General features: G+C 44.6%; 2 protein-coding genes across 3 annotated transcripts in view; one reads left to right on the forward strand and one right to left on the reverse strand.

The window, feature by feature from the left end:
* Window positions 1–20,750, reverse strand: part of LOC111079999 (elongation factor-like GTPase 1) — a 78,311-nt gene that overhangs the window by 49,254 nt on the left and 8,307 nt on the right. The window lies entirely within an intron of this gene.
* LOC111080000 (uncharacterized protein DDB_G0271670) overlaps window positions 1–20,750 on the forward strand; it is a 29,160-nt gene that overhangs the window by 3,548 nt on the left and 4,862 nt on the right. Inside the window, exon 2 of one of the 2 annotated variants that reach the window (XM_041595020.1) lies at window positions 13,253–13,351. The exons of the other annotated variant lie outside the window; for it this stretch is intronic. Within the exon in view, the coding sequence (XP_041450954.1) occupies window positions 13,253–13,336 (84 nt within the window). The 3' untranslated portion in view covers window positions 13,337–13,351. Of the gene's footprint in view, window positions 1–13,252; window positions 13,352–20,750 lie in introns of those variants that run through there. 2 annotated transcript variants of the gene reach the window in all.

Below are 20,750 nucleotides of genomic sequence, written 5' to 3' on the forward strand. Positions count from 1 at the left end.
TATGATGATTGGTGGCAGCTACAAGTTTCGCGATTCGGGGCGTGCGGCGGGGGGCGTGAGGAACAGATAACCAGCTGCGACGACTCCCCGTCTGAGTGGGGGCTCTGACTCTGACTCTCCGGCCACAACGACATAATTTATGGCCACATGCGCCACATCGACGACGACGACACACATAGCCATCAACCAATTGGCCATCCAATATCCAATCCAATCGACATCAGCAGGTTGAGCAACTCACTCAACAGAGAGAGAGAGAGAGAGGAGCCACAGAGGAACAGGTTGCACGTTGCAGTGTTCTAAGTAGATTCTTCCAAGACTCACCTGAAATGAGAAAGAGAATTAAACTAAATTAATAAATGCTTTACTCTCCTCTGCAATGGGTGAGCTATCTCCACTATCTCTTCCTCTCTGCTCTCTTTGGTCTCGTCTCTCTAGTTTGTTCCTAATTAAAATTGCAGTCACATATCCGCACCTAAATGGGTTGCAAGGCCCCGCCGAGACGACAACTCTAATAAAGTCTTTAATTGTTATTTTGTTTGCTTCATCGATCGATCGCATCGAGCTAGAGCTCTATTCAGAGATTAATCGGAGAGCATTTTGTGCGGTTAGCATCGTTTGATGCCGTTTCCATCAAACGGAACGCTGTGAATGCTGGAGCTCCCCGCCCCCCGATTATGGTTTGTCACTGGGGAATTTCTGGCATTCAAGAAGGAATTAGGATTAGGCTTTAGCTTTAGGCCTTAAAGAGAAAGTTAAATCTTTGGGCCTTTCGCTGCTCCTCGTTCCCACGAGGTGAGTGCCAATTGTGATTCTCCCTCGCTCTCTCTCTGGAGTAACGAGAGCCTTTCCAAGCGCTTCTCATGAATGTAAGCTAAGGATTACACATGGAGAATTTAAGATTACATATCCCTCCGCCACTCATCTCCCAATACATATCTCCCATGGCACCTGCCAGGGCCATCTTTTAACCTTCGGAGAGTCTTACATAAAGTACGACCAATCATTAATTACTACAATTCAATGCTCGAGCACTGGGGCATGTTAATGGTCTTTCAAAGGCCATCAAATCAAATCAAATCAAAGCAAATCAATGAATGGGCTGCAGCAAGCAGCTTACAATCCAAAGTTTATGATCTACCCATCGTGAGGCAGCTGAGGCAGCAACAGAATCAGAAGCTGAAGCTGACGTTGAGGCACAAGTAAAAGAATGCCCCAATGATGATGACGTTGATCAGCGGAGCGTCTCCGCTCTACGGGGCTGGGTCTTGATTGTTCGGGGGCTGTCGGTTACCGCTAGAAATATCATAAATTAACGATTAAGCTCAGATTTGTTTTACGGTTACGAAACGGACAGGACAGGGCAGGGCAGGGGGGCTTGGGGAATCTCCATCTCTCTGCGCCTTGGTTTTATTTCTGTTCGAACTGTGAGACCGAACGAAGTGTAATTAACACATTGTTAAATAGATTTCTGCTTTTATCTACCTCGGTGTCGGGGTGTCGGGGTGTCCAGTGTCTTCTTCTTTTTTTTTCTTTTTTTTTTTTTTGGCAACAATCGAAAGATGAGATGAAAGCATAATTGTTACATTGCCAAACAAAGGAATTGGGTGCTGCGCGTCGCTAATTTGCATACAAATAATGATACTAGTAGGAGAAAAGCAAACCGAACAAAATAGAAAGAAAAGAAGAGAACTTTCGCTGCCTGTTTAATTTGCACGCTTTCTTCTCTAAGACCAAGCCTAAAGAACAGCAGCAGAAGAATTGGCATTAGAAAAGGAGGCTAAATGCTCGTTACCGAAAATTCCATTTTGTTTGGATTTATTTATATGGAAATGGCATCGTTTATAGAGGTCAAACTGCCGTTATGGCCAGGGTCATGTCCGATATCTGTCTCGCATCGCATGAGTTGCAAATACCTCTCTCTCTCTCTCTCTCGCTCTCTGTCTTTCTGTTTATCTTTGAGGATGATGCAACCAACATGGGTAAGACTTTTTCACGCTCTCAACTCATCTAATTAGTGGATGGAGCCCGGAGGCTCGCTCTTCTCTTGGCATGAGCCAAAGCCACTCCCCGAACGCCAGACCGCCACTCATAATAATTAATTATAGCCTTCTGCATGTGCCTGCTGCCTGCCATACGAGTATACGATGCAGGAAGAAATCAACTCGAATTTAACTGCAGCCTCATACTGTGGGCTGTGGGCTGTGGGCTGGGTTGGGTTGGGTCTTTGTCTCTTCATGCTCTGTCTCTGGGATGCGCTGGTAGGAAGCCATCCATCTAATGAGGTTATAAAATACGACAAAAAAAAAAAAGAAAGAAGGAGATGCAGATACAGATACAGAAGCTACCCAGAGGGACACTCTTCAAGTAATATCTGAGTATGATTCCAGCAATCCACGAGCAAAAGAGCGTGCCCTAACGCTGATTCTAGAGCACCTTCTTTAGGCTAAAATTACCTCAAATTACAGACAGAAATTCACTTAACTTAAACATTCTCAATCAGAATCGTTTAGTCAGTTAGTTAGCTGGGAAATCAACGACAGAAAGACAGACAGAAAGACAGACCGACAGACCCTTGCTGCTTTTTTGTGCTGAATTCCACCCACAATTCAAACACTTTCAAACGGAACCAAACTTTCGTTGCTGCCACACACACAAACTTTGACTCTTGCCTCGTGCCTCGTGCCCCGTGCCTGTTGTCGTTCCAGCAATGACACCCGACAATTTCACAAGTCATAGAGCATATAATCATAGACTGGCAACAGAAAACAACAGAGAGAAAAAAAAGTGAATTGCAGTTAATGTGATTTTTCCAGAAATCATAATGAAAAGAGAAACGAAACGAAACGAAACGAAAGCCGGGAGGCGGTGCAAAATCAAAGACAAAGACAAAGACAGAAAGGGGGGGCAACCCTCCTTCCTTCTACAGACCGCGCATGGAAAAAAGAGTGTGAAATGTTGCTTAAACCGACAGATAGATATTGGCAGCTGCCACCAGAATTTCCATATTTTATACACAGCCGGAGCAGGAGGTTGAAGGAAGAAGCAAGGAGGAAGGAGGCGCGACTGGTGACTGGTTGGTCGGCAATTGTTGGCCGCCGTTTGATTGACATGGAAAAGTGCACTTATCGCGAGGTGCCTCTGTATGTGGTGTGTCTGTGTGGGCTGCAGATCAAAGAAGCAACAAAAAGATGGCAGGGAAATGAAGCAGACGGCAAGCCATGCAGCAGAAGCAGCAGCAGCAGCAGCATGCAACATGTGGCGTCAAGTGGGGACTTCTGTGTGTGTCTCTCCAATTGAAAGCTGATGGAATGGCAGCCAAAAGTGGTAGAAAGATGCTGCCAGAAATATACTCACAAAACCTGAACAAAAACTCCATGGAAAGTGAAAGATTTTGAATACCTCCAAAAGAGGAAGATCCTTAATTCTATTCCAGCATACAGCACTGCCACATGTGCCCATCTCCTCACACACCAGAAGCAGCATCCATTACATAAGAAAAAGCCAAAGACAGAGAGGTACTGAGAGAGAGAGAGTGGGGGAGGGGGAGGGGAGTTCGAGTATGGGTTAAATATTTACCGCTTTGTTTTATCAATTGCTTGTTAACACAGACACAATGGCCCCTTGATTGAAGCTGACCGTTAGAGCTGCTTAGCTGCTTAGCTGATGTTAGGAGTAGACATTAGAAGCAGCGGCCCAAAGTTATGCTAATTTCGGGGAAAAAGGCCAAGAAAAACCACTAGACCAGGCGAAAGATGATGATGATGATGATGATTCCAGGGAAAACTGGTAGCAAAGCGGAAACTGCCATCGAATGCAAATGAAAGCAATGAAGCAGAAAGCTTCAACACGGCGAAAGAAAGACAGAGAGAGAGAGAGAGAAAGGGTATATAAAGGGGGGTATACATATATATGATTAGGGAAAATCGAACAATGCCTCTGCCAGCGCCAGCCAAAAAGAGACATGGAGAAGAAAGCCGAGACGCCGCCAAAACTTGAGAGCTTTCTAACTGGGTTTTTATTTTGGGAAAGGGTTCCCGTTCCCGTTCCCGTTTCTCGCCTCCCCAATGTCCACGTCTGTCTCTCTTTATTTCTGCAGATGATTTATTAAAACTTTTACTAGCAATTAATCGCCGCCTCGGCGGGGGCGGGCCATGGGCCAGGGGGGGGATCTCACCCACTAATAACTGTAATTTATTTACCAGCGAAGAGCGCAAAATTATATAGCTTTGTGATAGAAAAAAGAATCCCAGAAATGCCAAAATGAAAAGTGAAATCCGGCAAAGGGTCGGGCGGCATCCGCCAAAACAAAGCCCATAAAAAAACACTGAACAAAAGAGGTTTGAAAAAAAGAGATAAAAAGCAAAAGCAAAAGTAGAAATAGAAACAGAAACAGCAACAGAAAGAGAGGGACAGCAGCAGAGGGGTAGGAGGAAAAGCCCCATTTCAATTAACCCAAGAACCAAGAATAGATAGAGGAGCGCCTCTTTGGGCAGCAGAGAGGCATCAGCAGAGGCACATACATACAAATATATGTATATATATATATTTATATGGCATCTGGTAGATGGTCAGCGACTGACTGCCCACTGTGCCCATTCCATAATTTATCGGACGATGGGCAATTTATGGCAATGACGCGGCCAACAAGAATACCCGTCCCGTACTCGTACTCTTAGCCTGAATTGGCCATTTGGCCATTTGGCCATTTGGCCAAGGCATTTATCTCGCCGCATGCTATTCAATTACAGAAGGAAAGACAACTTCAAGATCTGCTGCACAGATGATCAGCATCGGCAACTGAGGCAGGAAGATGGCCACAGCAACTGATGAAGGAGTTGCAACAAAAGTTGGCTAATAACTGAAGAAACTTGCAAAATTAAAGGATTTTCGAAAAGGAATATAAACCAAAAGATCGGGAAAATATCTGTAGAAGAATAGCAGAAGATTCAGCGATCAGATGATAAATTGAATCGGAGTTAAGCAAGCAATCAGAGAAGGGCACTGCTACCACAGATCAGTAAGGATGCATTAAGGATAATCCAAAAATAGCCCCAGAAAACACTCTCAAATATACAGATCATTTATAAAGCGAAAGATCAAGACGTTGGCTTGCTGGATCGATCGATCTGTCTGTCCGTCTGTCTGCCTGTCTGAAGATCGTGCAGCTACAAGACATTGATATACTAATGAGAAGTGCTCCGCTGTCTGCTGTCCGCTGTCTGCCATCCAAAGGGCACTTTCCATTGAACGTTTTTGGGCCATAAAAACCCAAAGCCAGAGCAGAAAAAGACAGAGAGAGAGAGAGAGTGAGAGTGTAAATAATCATTAGTCCGACTGCCAAAAACAAACTACATCAAGTTCAAGCTAAACAAACCTGACACCTCGTCGAGTCAAATGTGTAGGACCCTGTCGCTGTCCCTGTCCCTGTCGCTGTCTCCCTGCCTGCCCCATGCCCCTCTGCAGCCAGCACCCACAACGACGACTCACGACCAAATTAAGATCTCACAGCATTTGGCAAACTAATTGCGAATGTCTCTACTACACAACTGGAGCTGGAGCTGGGGCTGCATGGCAGTGGAACAACTGCAGCTATTTGCATTACAGAGACCCAAACGACCTATGAGATACTTGCAACATCTTTCATTCTTCATTCGTGTCTTTTGGGGCCCCCGCCACCGCACCCGCCCCCGCACAAAACTCCAAACTCCCCATCGAAACTGTATCTGTATCTGTGGCTCTTTGTCTTTCGGTGTGTTTTTTCGGCTTCGGCTTCGACTTGGAGTTGGACTTGAAGTTCGACTGAGGATCTGTGGCTCTGTGGCTTTGGCTTTCTTCTCTCTGCGTCTCTCTCTCTCTCTCTATCGGGTTACTTTCTGCTGCTTTGGCTTTCTAGGTCGTGTAATTGTACGTACTGGTAGATCCGCAGAGCCAGGCAGAAACCAATTGCATTTAAATCACATTTTTCTTTATTTTTTGTTTGCCATTTTGATGGCTAATTCAATTGGTGCATTGCCTGCTGCCTGCCTGCTGCCTGCTTGCTCTAACATTAAATTGATAAATAATTTATAAGAGTGGATGGATCCATACCCATACCCATCGCATCGCATCCCATGGCATTTATGGTCTATAAATTTAATACCCAAAATGCAATTTCCCAAAAACAAATGAAAATAATAATCGCAGGCCAGCAGAATGATATCCAACTCAATTTGTGGCTGGTTTTGTTCTCATTTCGATGCGAGAGAGATGTTCTGTTGGATGATCTGATTAAATGTTGACTGATTAATGGAAGCTTAATGGGAGCATGGTTAAATTTGAGTGGATCAGAGGAATAAAAGGCAAGAGATTTCTCCTCCTCGGATAGGAGAATTTTTCGTCTCTAGCCTATGGGTTTTAAGCGCCCGCCATTAAGTACAAATTTTATAACATAACTCTGGCCATAAAGCAGAAGGAAGCAGAAGGAAGTCAGCAAATTATGCACCCCGCCCAGGTCCAGGTTCCAGGTCTAGCTCCAGACAGGCGGTACGAATAGTTGAGGAAGGTATAACTTTTGCGCATTTCAAGTTGGGAGGACAAGAAATTACAATTTATAAGCAAAACAAAAAAAAACAGAAAAAACTAAAGAGAACAGAAAAAAAGCATAAATAAATGCAGAAGGGAACAGAACAGAAGTTGCAGCAGCATCGGTGGTTCCTGGTTCCTGGTTTCCCAAAAAAATTAGCAATTTAAATGCCCTACAAAATGCCACCCAGTGGCCAGTGACCGACCGGACAGAGAGGCAGAGCAGGGCAGGACAGGGCAAGACAGGGCACATCTGTGTGGCGGCCCCCCACAACAAACATGTGGAGAATGGAGTCTACATTGGTGTCAATGGTGGTTCCAGTTTTAGCAGATGGCCCGCCCCCAGAGCACTTTCTTTTGGATTAGACATAAATTTTATGACTCTAACGCCTCTACATCTGTAGAGGCCGAATGCCGAAAGTGGAGTAAAAGTTGTTTCACATCCACCAAAGAAACAAACCGAAAACATAAAGCAAAAGCATCTGCTGCAGCATCGAGTGATGAAAAAAAAGAAAGAAGAGCTGTAAACGGCTTCAGCATTGAAGCATTTGCCATTCAAAATACTCACTCGAACAATTTTCAGCATTACTATATATTCGAATTTCGAATTTCGAATCGTTGATTGCATTCACCTGTCGTGAGCGAGTGCGAGCGAGTGCCAGCGAGTGTCTGTGGCTGTGTCTGGTCTTTGACTGATCGAGCGAGAGGAGTCTACGCTGTGAAGTGTGTGTGTGTGTGTGTGTGGGGGTAAAATGCGGGTTGCATGTTGCATGTTCAAGTAGGAAAAGTCTTCTCTCTCTCTGTCTCTCTCTTGCCTGGAGCTTCAATCGATAGGCATCTTTCCCTGTCTTTAATTGCAGCGACCTTCGGGTCAATGTTGCCCCTCGACCGCAAATCGAGTTTTGATTTCTGTTGAATTTATGGCTCATCGCCAAATTACTTGATTATTTTCTTCTTTGTTTTGGGTTTTTTCATGGCCTTTGTTTTCTTTAGAAAGTGCAATTAATTTATAGATCTGCGGATGGCTCTGCGATGGCCATTAAGATGGATGGAAGTGGGCCATTCAGCAGCAGGAATTCGCGTTTAAAGAGAATAGATATCCATGTGCTTAAAGAGCAAAGGAGGATAACGAATACATGAAGATATATCTGAGGAGTAATCAGAAGCAGAAGCAGAAACTATCCCCGATCTCGTACCCAAAGTCAGTTCCCTTCAGCGCTTTAATCGAATCTTCCCATCAGTCATCAATCATCAAACATCATCACTTTCAATCAAAAGCCAACAGCTAACCTTCATCCTCCATTCAAATCAAAGGCAGACTTTTCCCAGCCACAAATTCAATCAAATTCATTTTCATTTTTATTTCTTTTGTGCTCGAATCATGGGGAATGAGAATGGAAATGCATTTGACGCCATCAACCCCACTTACCGGGAAAACGGGACGGACAGTGCGGTCGAGCGGGGCGGGGGGAGGGGGTCAGCCTTCGACTTGGACTTGCAGCTTTTGTAGGCCATGCGCTGCGCTGCTGCACTTCTGTTGCACGTTACACTCCTCCACTGACACACTGACATCTGATTGCAGCTGCCTGCTGCTTGCTGCTGCTTGCTGCTGCTGACAACTTGACACAATTTTTAATAAGAGACGGCGACCGACAGCAAGCCGACCAAAGTGTCAATTTCCCTGGCAATGGAAAACCATGACTCCGATCAGAGACATCAGAGCATATCGATGGTTAAGACTCATTTTGGGGGCAGACCCGCAGACAGACTGCCAGTTTGCATTTGAAAGGCAAAAAAGCCTTTGCTGACGGATATTACGAGTGCTTTAAAATGGATAAATATTTGAATGGCTCGTACTACTCGTACTACTCCTCCGCCAACTGCAGATACTCAGCCCCTACAGTGGCAGTCTGGTCTGTGTGTTTGCCTGGTCATTTGTCAGATATTTCAATGGGGCAAGCAAACACTTGTGGGTTGTGCTGGGTCGCATGCAAAACTTGTTGATACTTCTGTGCCAGAAAAACAGAAGTCCACACAGAAGGAGAAGGTGGGAGGTGGGAGGTGGGATGTGGGAGGTGGACGGCAGGCAGCTCAATTATGTGCGAAGATTCCATCGAAATCATTAAAATAACAAATTGGGCACGAGAAAAAAACATGGACACAAAAGCCACAAAACTCCTTTTTGGCCACAAAACAAAATTGAGTTGAAGTTGCAGCCAGTCGCGGATGAAGGCGATTGGAGTGGAGTGTAGAAGGAGTAGAAGGAGTAGAAGGAGTAGCAGGAGCAGGAGGAGGAGGAGGTGGCGGTGGAGTACGAGTTGGAGGTGGCTTTGGGTTTGGGCTAAGTGGCATGGAAAACCACAGAAAGCAAAATGGTGCAAAAAGGGTACAAAACACAGACGGGGGACATGCTTCAATTATGGACAGAAACAGCGTGAGAGGAGGGGCAGCAAAGAAGGAGTGGAATGCCCAGAGAGAGAGAGAGAGAGACAGGGGGAGACAGGGAGAGACAGAGAGAGAGTATTGCTTTCTATCCACCAACCATCCATCCGTCCCTATCATCATGAAGTCATCGAAGTTTATCATCATCATCATCATCGTCTATTCATTTTACACAGCAAAGGCCACAAAAGTCTGGTTGAAAATGGCTGAAAAGCAAGAGTTTCTTTATGGGCTAAAAGCGTGTACAGGGGGCGTGGCATTTGAAATGGAAATTTATGCCACAAGATACGAGTCGAGTACAACATTTAGCCACAATATATGTGTCATTTGTGGCACTGCCTTAGCCTCTGCATCAGCCTTAGCCTCTCCCGAGATAGATGCTGCTGCACCGACAACACTAATTGAGTTCAAAGATCGCACATGGAAAAGTGGAAAATTCCGGCGAACTTTGCTCAGGTTTTTATTAATCATCTTCGAGAGAGAGAAGGAGGAGGAGTAGGAGGATGGCAGGGCAGGGCAGGGCAGAGCACAGTGGATGGGATTCCCATGCTGGTTCCCATGCACCCATAACACGACCGCATCTTCAATCAACGTCAAAACAGAGAAATACTCGCTCAGAGCATAGCAGAGCACAGAGGAGTCGAGTCCTGGCCTGGCCAGGCTGCCTGCGGACCCCAGAAGGCCGCGAAAATTAATGAGCAAATCTCTCGCCCTAGACATTTTTTACATAGGAGTACGACAAACGGATGGATGGACGGCCACATCGGGTTTGAGTCGCATATATGGGGAGGCATAGGCATCCAGGCATCCAGGCAGGCGACAGGCATTATTGTGGCATGGGGCAGGCGCAACAAAGTAGTCCGGGCTGCAGCCCAAAGCATCCCAAAATGGTTGGCGGGCATTGGACATATGGATGATGGCACTGCAATTGATTGTGACAGGTTTATGCGCAGCGAATTGTCATCAAAATTAGAGGAGGAAGGGGGAAAAAGAAAATTTGGAGTGGGAATGGGAATGGTAAGGGGAATAGAATAATCGAAGATTAATCGTAGAGCAGATATATTTTTCAAGAAAGATGCCTAAAAAATGCTGAAATTAACATGAAGATAATTGAAAAAACTCTGAAGTTCAGTTTTTGGCATTAAACAAAACTCAAAATTAGCACAAAATCATAAAAGAAGTGAATAATGAGCTGCAATGAAAGGAACACTCGTGAATGAACCTTTTGAACCCAGTTTAGCCTGCCCATAAAACCAATACACGAAATACAGCAACGCATAAACCTAAATTTGCTGAGACCCTCTCTCCCAGATGCGCCGGCATCCTCTAACAACGGGCAGAGTCTCTGTGACTGGGATTGGGACTGGGACTGATGTTAGCCTGGCCCACAGAGAGCAGCCAGAGCAGCCAGCAGTTGTTGGGTAATTTGATAGGCGACAACTAGCCAGGCAGTCAAGCAGCCAAGCAGCCAGGCAGCCAAGTCAAGCAACGGACCTGCGGTGGAAATCTAGCTGGAAAACAAGCAGGAAAAAAGTATCGCAGCCAGCGACGTGTGCGTATCTTTTACAGCGCAACAAGCAAGTGCAACTAATAAATTAATGTGCCTGGCAGGCAGGCCAGGCAGGCAGGCAGGCAAAACCAGAGGACAGAAGAGTGTACAGGAAAGTGGGAAGAGTGTACTGGTGGTGGTGGTGGCAACAACTACTCATAGCTGAGGCTGTCACCTGGGCAGCAAAATGAAAGCTACAAGCGGGCACAAGCGACTGCAGCAGCGTCTGTTGCTGCAACTGCGGATCATAGCGTGCTAAATTTGCCATCCAGTTGGCATGTCAATGAGAGAGAGAGATACAAGCCCCTCCACTCGGGGAAGCATCTCAGAGGTAGTCTCCGTCCGTCTGTCTATCTGTCTGTGGAATGCACTGCGTTTGCATACAAGATGAGCGGTATTCAGATTCAGATTCAGTCTGCAGCAGCAAAGAGTGTGAAGATCGAGAGACTGAAGACGGAGGAGGCTGCTGCTGATGCTGATGCTGCTGCTGACCTGCATAACGGTGCCGCAACGAACCGACGACCACAGAATGAGAATGAGACTCTAGCTCCGATCCGCTCGATCTGCCTCTCTTTATCATTATCTATAATAACAGAGAAGAGAGAGAAGACCCAGCCAGACCGAGACCAACAGATGACCGCAACGGGAGAGTCGAATGGGGATCCAAGTGAAGGGTGTAGAGTGGAGTGCAGAGTGGAGAGTCAAGAGTGGAGCCGCATACAGCTTTCATAATGCTGTCCATTTTGATTATCATTCACTTAATTATGATTGATAGCTGTAAATGCTGAGCCATGAGCATCAGCCATGTATCTAATAGATACATTCTACCCAGTGGCCGGCCAATGGAGGATTGCCTTTACTGTTAAGCGAACATGAACGTATCTATCTACTTATCAATCTTGCTCCTCTCAATCGGTGTTTTTACTGTATCTGTATGCAAATCCGCAAGCATCTGCAATTGTCGCAAATGCCAACTGCAATACGGATGATCCTCCAGCCTCCCCATCTTTGATGGACAGCTCTTTTTTCCCCTCCCTCTTTTAAGTCTCTGGAATAGTTATGCCTCTGGCATTTAGCTGCACAAACAGCAAAAAGATACAAAGATAGATAGATAGATAGATGATTGGTTGGAATGGACATAGGGATAGGTATTTGCTTTATATTGCCGACTTGCTGTTTTTGCTGCTCGTCTGCCAAAGACGAAGCATTAATGATGGACACATCTCTCTCTCTCTCTGATGTGGCAGCCAGCACACATTTATAAGAACATTGAGAGATCCATGATGAGGCTCCGTTGTAATCCAATAATACTTTAGAGCAATGATTAAAAAACTTCAGCGATAAAAGAAGATCCATCAAGGGACCGTAAATAAGTTCCTGGGGAATCCACTGATGTTTGGGAACAATAAAAAAAAAACTTCTGGCAGAATAAATGCATATTCATCGAAGGAAAGTAGAGGAAGTTCCTTTGGAAAGATATATAGATAAATCTGTACCAATCTTTACCATCAATATCTATTAACTCTCTGAGGAAAAAGATTTTCTTATGCTTCACATCCACAGAAAAGGGAGTTTCCCCTCTGAAATTACCAAGAAAAATATCCCCCCCTTCAAAGAAAAAACCATGTACTTTGAAGCCCATTGAAATGCCGATCAAAGCTTGTGCAACATGTGGCAACATCCAACTAATGTAGACATTAGCCAGCCCTTTGCATCTCTCTCCCCGTTTATCAAAGAATCACTGCAGCAGCAGCAGAAGCAGCAGCAACAGGCTGCCCTTTCCAAGCGGAAGCTTATAATTAACACAGAAAAAATACAGGCGGACGGACAGAAAGACAGATAGACGGAGGTAAAACCAGTGCACAGATAGGCAGAGAAAAATGTAAAATGTAAAGTGGAAAATGGGAAATGCAAAGCGCGTAATGTCGGCATCTTTATCTCTCGCCTCTTTTTCTCGTACCGCTTCTGCCGCTGCTGCTGCTCCAAAGGAAAAGCCATGCGAAAGAAAAAGATTGTCAGAGATGCAAAACAAAAGCCGAAACGTAACCGCAGGGCCCGCTCTGCCAGCAGCAGCAGGAGGAGCAGTTAGCAGGCAGCAGTGAGGAGGCGGGGTCTTTGGCGCTGAATGAGATGTGCAATGTGCGCTACTTTGATAAAAAAAAGCAAAAACAAAAAAAACATAGGAAAATGGCAAGGAAAAGTACAAAGAAGAAAACTGCGAAAGAAAGTCCAATAAAGAAAGTGTTTGGCCCCAAGGCCCCAAAAAGCATAGGCCCCAGAAAACTGCATATTATATTAGAGACAAAAGACAAAGACGACAAACATTTCTGCTCGGCTCTGCGCTGCTCTGCTTCTCTCTTCTCTGCACTGGTCTATGTAGTAATTAGGCTGACGATGGAATTATTTGCAGTCTCTTTTTATTTAATTTGAAGTATCTCTAGAGAACCCCTCAATCCCCAGCTCAGTCCCCGATTCCCCTCGAAAGTTAATGGCTTATTTAAATGTAAATGGTAACCGTCTCTCGGGGGGGCTCTCTGGCTGTGGCTCCCCAGCAGCAAAACCATTCAAATTCAAATTAAAGTGAGAATTTACTATTTACTATTTTTGCCATTTTGTTTGAAATGTTTAGGCCATTATTTTGACACAACCAAATACTAATTTCGCTTTCTTTACATTTCTTTCTGCCTTTCTTTGCAGGTAAGCTGCCCTCTACTCAATCACACAATGACCACAGACCCGGCCCGGTCCCCCTGCCCCACTCACAACATTTGCGGTACGTGAGTGGCAGACACAAAGACGGGGGCCTAAATCTTTGTGGGGGGAACGTAAGCTGCCGGAGGCAGTGCCTTGACCATAGTTTATTATGCGTGTATTAGCGGTAAAAAGCCACAAACGAAAAAACCAACAGAAACGAAATCCAAACATTTTTTTGACCGTTTCTGTTGGAGGTAAATGACCAGAGCCAGAGCCAGAGCCCCAGACTGAAGAATCCACAACCCAGAACCATCATCACTCGGTTATGCATACCCCCCCACATCCATGCTGCCCCTTGCACCTTTACTGCTGTTCTCTTTATTTGTTCAACAAATAGTTACAGCGGTTGAGCTGGGGTGAGGCATTATTTATTTTACATGTTAAGGGCGACAGAACATGGAAGAAAGTGATGGCTAATCAAGGGCTTTCGGTTATGGAAAGTGATTTTTGTCAAAGAAAATTTACATGGAAATGAACAGGTGATTGAGCGGGAAGGAATTATTGAAGGAAATACGGTTTTTATTTCAAATTAAAGATGATTTAATAGAGCTAAAACCCTTTTGAGTTCTGGTTGAGAAAAAAGCATCTAAAACTTGCCTTAATTTTCACATTCAATTAATGCCAAAAGTATTTTTCTTAGCCCCCTCATTGCCAGTCAAATATTTCATTTAAAATTTTCACACATCCAACGCTCCCAAGGCAACCCTTTCCGCTCTTAAAAAATACATGTACGAAGCATCCGCTGCGCACAGAGACCCCCCGACACCACACCACTCCACTCCACTCCGAAAGGCTAATGTCCAACTTCCCTTTGGTATCATGACCGAATCGTTACCGTAATGGCAGCCACATTAACTTTGTCCCACAAAGTGTCCCAAAAAGACAGTTGAGAGATAAAAAACCCGACAGAAAAAAAATACAAAAAGCAGAAAAGCTGAAAACAGAAAACAAAAAACAAGTAAATGTAAGTCATAAACGTACATTAAAAACCATATCATAGCTTGCATTTAAACTCATTAGGGGTTCAAGAAACCTTAACCAACGACCAGCGAAAGAACGAACTACTGTTAAGGAGAGGAGACCCCAGAGCCCAGAGACCAGACACCGGACCTCTGTCCGAGAAGAGCACAGGGCTCCCCAGTGGCTAACCACACAGAGAAACTAGAACAATAAACTCGGCCAACATCAGCAGCAACTGACAAAAAAAAACAGTACCAAAGAGCGAGAGGGAGAGAGAGAAATGTAACATATAAAAATATTATTACGGCACTCTAAGCATTACGGAAGCATAGAAAATGTGTAATGTGTAATTCTCGTAGACGATCTTATGGGGCTTATGACCAGACATATTCCAGCAGATTCTTGCAGCTCGAATAATGGCATTAGAAACAAATTAGAACAAATTAACCTCTGCCAGAACGTTGACACATTAAACGGATTCTGTATGATTACGATTGCCCATCCAATTCCGTTTCTGTTTCTGATTCTGATTCGACGATGATGATGACGATGACTATGGCGTTGCTCGGACAATTGCTGTGTGACAATTATGATCACGTCTTTGGTCGCTTTCCGGAATTGGTTATGGAATGTGGCAGCTGTGTGGCTGCTGTGGCTGCTGTGGCTGCTGCTGTATTTTCCATTGGATTATTCAATATGCCTTTTTGCACAGCCAAATCATGTAATTGCCTTAAATGCTGCCTCTGCTGCGGCTACTGCTGCCTCTCCACTGCTTTGTTGCAATCTCTAGGGGTATCTTCATCTGCCATCTGTGCCGCAACTCCACCTTTGTTTGCTGTTTGACAAGTTATGCGCACGGAGCGGCGCAGCAGCAAACCAGCGAGCAGCAAAAAATTGTAACACCGCCGAAGATGGATATCAGTTACGCATGCGCGGCGCAGAGATCCCGCTTTGGCCAACGGAGAGCAGCGGCCAAGCCCCAAGTTTATGCTGCACAGACGGTGGCAGAGAGTATGAGGAATATCATTTAAGAATATGAACTCTAGTATATACCAAGGAGTCATTTGGCTACAGCGAAGATAGCAAAGGGTTCTCATAGGAAAAAGGTTGAAGAAACTCATCTGCACATGTCCCATGGATTTGCCCTAATCTCAGACCTCTAAGCCACACTTTTCTAGCATTTGAATCTTTATTCCTCTGCCAGTACGCAAGAATCAATTCCGAAACTCCAATCAACCATAGATGATTGTCTTTGCCACAGCACTCTGCCCGATTCGTTCGTCGTTTGTGCCTCTTGCTGAAGCCAATCTCTTGGCTTCTCCTCCTCCATGAGGCCGTAAACTGAACTCTAACCTACAGAGCGCGATTTATACGCAGAGCCACATCCGTTAGAGCCGTTCACTTTACGAGCGAGCATATTCCTTTCCACTTTTTGCTTTGCTTGTTATAAAAATATCGACAATCAAGTTTGACGATTTATTGAACATTTTAATTACAACCCGCGGACATGAAGCACTCCACACAGTTTTCAGAGAGTGTTGAGATCTTCAGAGGAGAGTAGCTGTAGCTGGGGGCTACTCAAAAAAAAACACAATCCACAGAAGAACACAGAGGAGGAAGTGGATGTGGATGTGGAAGTGGATGCAGAAGTGGAAGAGGCCACAGCTGGAGATATTCGACACTTGACTGTGGAATGACTTTTACTGGCTGAAGCAGCAGCAGCATTTATCCACTGCTGAATGCCATGTTACGAGATGATGATGATTAAGAAAAGCTGAAAAAAGCGTTGGGCAAACAAATAAATAATGGTAAATAAACAAACAAACAAACAAACAAGCGACTGACTGACTTTGCGTGGATTTGCATGAGAAACTTCAGTTAACAACCGAAAAAAACCCAGCAACAGAACTCCGAACATACAACAGAAGTGCCAACGAGCGTGGAAGCTGTGCCCCAAGGCACCCGAAGCTATTGATACCCTAGAAGATTGATCGCTTTTTATGGTAGCTCTTACGTAGGATACAGTCAGTCAGTCAGTCGATGAAACGAATGAAATTATACTCGTAGATTGAAGCTATGAAAATTTTCAGCACTGAAGTGCATTCGATGCACAGATTTTCCCTAATGCGAAAAAATATGTAAAGTGATTAAAATTTTTTGAAAATCTCATGGCCTATGCCATGGCAAACACCTTGTGAAAATTATAGTACCCTTCGTCTCCAAAAAGAGTAAATATGTATATACATATGTATATATTTCTGTGTACAAGCAATCGCCCACAAGTGCGCCTCAAGTGAAAATGTGTGCGGTGCGAGTGTACGATTTTCGGTAGCTTGTCGTGTCGTGTCGTTTGGATGAACAAACAAACGAAAAAATGTAAGAAAACGCTTCCAAAAAAAGTAGAAGTAGAAATATGTAGTAGAAAAGCCCGGATACTCGCACTCTGGATACAGTGAGAGATACAAAGATACATCCGTGAGTAGGCAAACTACTTGAGACTTCACGCTTTATAGATAACAATGAAAAAGCAAAGGCCGAACCAACAACGACGAAAGTACTTGAAAAGCGATTTCATTTTCACTTTGAGCATAAAATTAAATAACAAGCAAACAAACAAATAAACAGGGGGGGGGATGGACCGAGAGGGAGGAAGTAAAACTGAAATAATGGCAGCTAATTTTGTGTTCTTTCTCGCTTCTCGCTGTAAAGACTGGCGCTGGAGGAGGCTCGACAGCGAGTCTTTCAAAGACTTTCACATAATTAAATCAAATTTCGAAATGAAAATGAAATGAAAATTATTTATTAATTGCAAAGGAGGTGGGGATAGCAGACGGGTGGAGAGGGGCAGGGGATGTCAGCCTTAACTATGCAAATTTCTACAGATAGGAGCAACACGATACTCTCTCTCTCTATCTCTCTTGAGAGCCTGAGAAGTAGCCAAAGCGGTGAAATTTTATGTTAGTTTTTTTTGTTTTTTGTTGCAGCTTCAGCTTCTGCTGGAAGCTCTCTTTCAAGCTGATTTGAATAACAAGTGGCGGGGAGTTTCGCATCTGCAAGATATATAGATATATAGCAGCCGCTGCCTGCCTGTCAGTTACATGCGTTTAACTTTTGCTGCTGGCTGCCTGGCTGCTGCTTCCCCTACTGCTGCTGCTGCTGCTGCTTGTCTCACATTAAAAGTAAATTTCGAGCTGCCGGCATAAATCAAGCCTCTAAATGGCAACTGAGTTACAAGTGGATATATATACTACATATAGTCGCAGTCGTCGCAGCAGTACTTGTGGCTGCCTGCCGCCGCACAGACTTGAAATCCGAGAAGTGTTGCCGCTGCGGCTGATGGCTGCAGGACTCTTGTTAGGGGCACCAAAGACACACACAAGTCAAGTGGCTTAGGAATTGAATGATAGTGAAGGCTTTGGGATTGGGCGGAGCAGAAGAAGGGTTAGAATGTTGCAAATTCATCAGCAAATTAAAGATATTTCATTCGAATATTTAAGCTGCAAATACAACTCCAAATTCTGCTTTAATCTATGGAAATTTAATAATTATGCGCCACTTTTACGTGCAGCCAAAAATGCAAAACCCAACCCCATTCATTCCAAAATGCCAAACATTTGTGTTGCATTTAAGCTCTCAAATTTTCCGAATATGAATGACAGCTAATCAAGTGTCGGGCTAATCAAGTGGCAATCATGGGGGGGTGGGACTGTGAATGAGGCACTGCAACAAGTCAATAAGGCTGCAACATCAGCAAACAAAACAAATCACGCATACGCCATGGTACAAAGTTTCAGGCACTTTCTGCTGTGCCGTGCCACTGTTTGCTGCCACAGTTTGCTATTTGTTTTGCAGCTTTCTGTTGTGTTGTTCGGGCATAAATACAAACACACAACACACAAATTTTCAGCGTCATTTCCATGGGCGAAAAGCCATGCAAAATTAGCATTGAAGCAGAAGCCTTGCAGCTCCACATAAAAGGAAAAACTTTAAGCTAAAACAGAGAGAGAGAAAAGGGGGGAAGAGAGTATAGGGGAAAGAGCATTCTGAGCAAAAGGAAAATCAACGGAAATGTCACTTTCTTTTCAATCAAAACGCAATTCATGGCACTCCAAAAACAAAACAGCAAAAAAAAACTACAAAAACTACAGGGGAAAAACTACAAAAAAAAAAATAAAAATAAAAAAAGAGAAGAAGAAAATAAAAGAAACAACACGGAAAACAGAAAACAACTTGAGACCGCGAAAGGTCGCGGCGATGGGATTCCAAAGAGAGCCCCAACTCTGACTTTGACTTCATCGCCGACTCCATCTCCGCGACTCTGCGAGAGTCTCGATGTTGGAGTCCAACTGCAACTCCAAAAGTGACTTTAAATTGCAGGAAGCTTGCAGCAGGGAACACGATTTTCAAGTGGCACTTGGGTGGCCAGGGCAGAGGGGCTTGGGGGGATCTTCTCTCTTGCGCTAACTGCCACCGACTGAACTTTAACCTGTGTGAACAGCCACAGCCTCAGCTACAGCTACAGTTATAGCGGGGCTGCAAAGCGGACAACAGCAAAACGCTTTAATTTGCAATTCGTGGAAAATTCTTTGTAGCCCCTCAGCCCCCCAGCCCACAGTCTCAGGGCCCTACTTAGGGTTACGGTTCCTCGATCCTAAGACACCCCTTCCAAGAGAATATACCCTACATATACTCACAGAGGGTGCTATGATGAGAAAGAAACCATTTCCGAACTTCTAAATTATATTTTTAATAGTGCAAAGACAACTGTAACATTCCATGACTAGCCACAGAAAAGATGAACCCACAGATGAGACAACAAATCTCCCAAGGGTATCCTTTGCTTCGTTTCCGATAAAGCTAAAGCCTCTCTTTCTCGTTTGCTTTGGCCCCTGTCCAACGAACATGGTAAATATTTAAAAATCTACTTAACCAAAGTGAAAGAGACAGGCCACGATGAGAGTGGGGTTTCCCTGCCTGCCTGCCACAAGGGAAGAGTACAGCAGGGGGGGGGCAAGTGGCGGCGACAGTTTGGACATTTGGACAGAAGCGACAACCAGCTGACGCCAAATAGGGTGCCTGGTGCCCCGCGGAGCAGGGGGCATACAGATGGTGGAAAAATTCAATAATAATGGTTGAGGGTCAGTGTAAATCACTCTCAAAAAGGAGCTGCCACAGCAAAAAGGAGGAGAAGTGGCATGCAGTGGGAGGTGGGAGGTGGGAGGCAGTGGAAGTTGGACCTACCTGGCAGTAGGTGGCTGTAGCTGTAGCTGTTGCTGTTGCTGTTGCTGCCTGGCAAATGACTGACATGGGAAGTATCCGCTTCCATTTCCCCCATCCCCCGTTGCCGCTTTCGTGCCACTCTTTCCTCGTGCCCCTAGTAGATCATGTGCCCTGTAATTTGCACTAAACCAAAGATGCTTTCAGTTCAATTATGTGCTAAGTAGGGGAAAGGAATGCCATCGCCAGGGGAAAGGACTGTGTAATGGTGGCACAAGTGGGTGAGAGAAATGGGAGAAGGAGAGAGTAGATTGATGGTGAATCATCAGCAGCAGCAGAACGGGCTGTGGTGTGTTCGGTGTGGGGGGGAAAGGAGTGACTTACTTAGGTAGAGCAACGGACCTCGAAAAGGGCAAAGACCAAAAGATCTTTGCGGAAAGAAACTATCAAAAGATTTATCAATTATATTCCATATATAACTTATATTTGTGAAGATCTATGCTCTCTTGTGGATCTTATCTCTGTTTTCTCTTGTGTAAATCTATTCACTTTGAAATTCTTTTTGCAATCAGTTTCATTCTCAAGTGCTTGCACCACCACCACATCCCACCATCTCTATCCACAATAGACACACGAATGAGTGTACTCCCATCAGTATTTATAATCTCGTTGCATTTACCTACCATTTGTTGCTCCCGTAAATTCACTCTTGGCTCTAATAATTGCGTTAATCTATCTTTAGCTTCCTTTCTCGCTTTTTTGCGAACTAATACAATCATTAAGATGCCTTTCGTTCAGACCCATTTCAAGGTGCTCCTCGTTTGCCAAGAATCTTCACGCATTGATGCACAATAAACGTATCCATATTCTGCATATTCTGACTTTGTTCGCTCTCAATAATGATATTGATGAATTACTCAATAATTAAACGAATTCTGCTACAGCGGTGCCTGCAATTGTGTCATAAATATCTCCCTGCTCGACTGAAAGTTGCCAAAGCAAAAACAAAGCTAAAAATTTAACTTGAAAACTTTTTAATAGCCAAACAAAACGGACGGGGGAATCCATCAGAAGTTTCCAAATGAAAAACAACTCAATGGGGTGTGGGGGAGAGAGAGAAAATGTGAGTGGGTAAACATACTGGCAAATGCAGGAAGGAAGTGGCTGATGGGGCAGGACAGGGACAGGGACATGGCATGGGTTGGGTTGGGTTAAGTTTGCTTGGGGAAATTACTAGAGCTCTTCCTACCTCCCGCCCACCCTT

This window comes from Drosophila obscura, unplaced genomic scaffold, assembly GCF_018151105.1.
Source record: "Drosophila obscura isolate BZ-5 IFL unplaced genomic scaffold, ASM1815110v1 contig_1, whole genome shotgun sequence".
In the NCBI taxonomy this organism is placed as follows: domain Eukaryota; kingdom Metazoa; phylum Arthropoda; class Insecta; order Diptera; family Drosophilidae; genus Drosophila; species Drosophila obscura.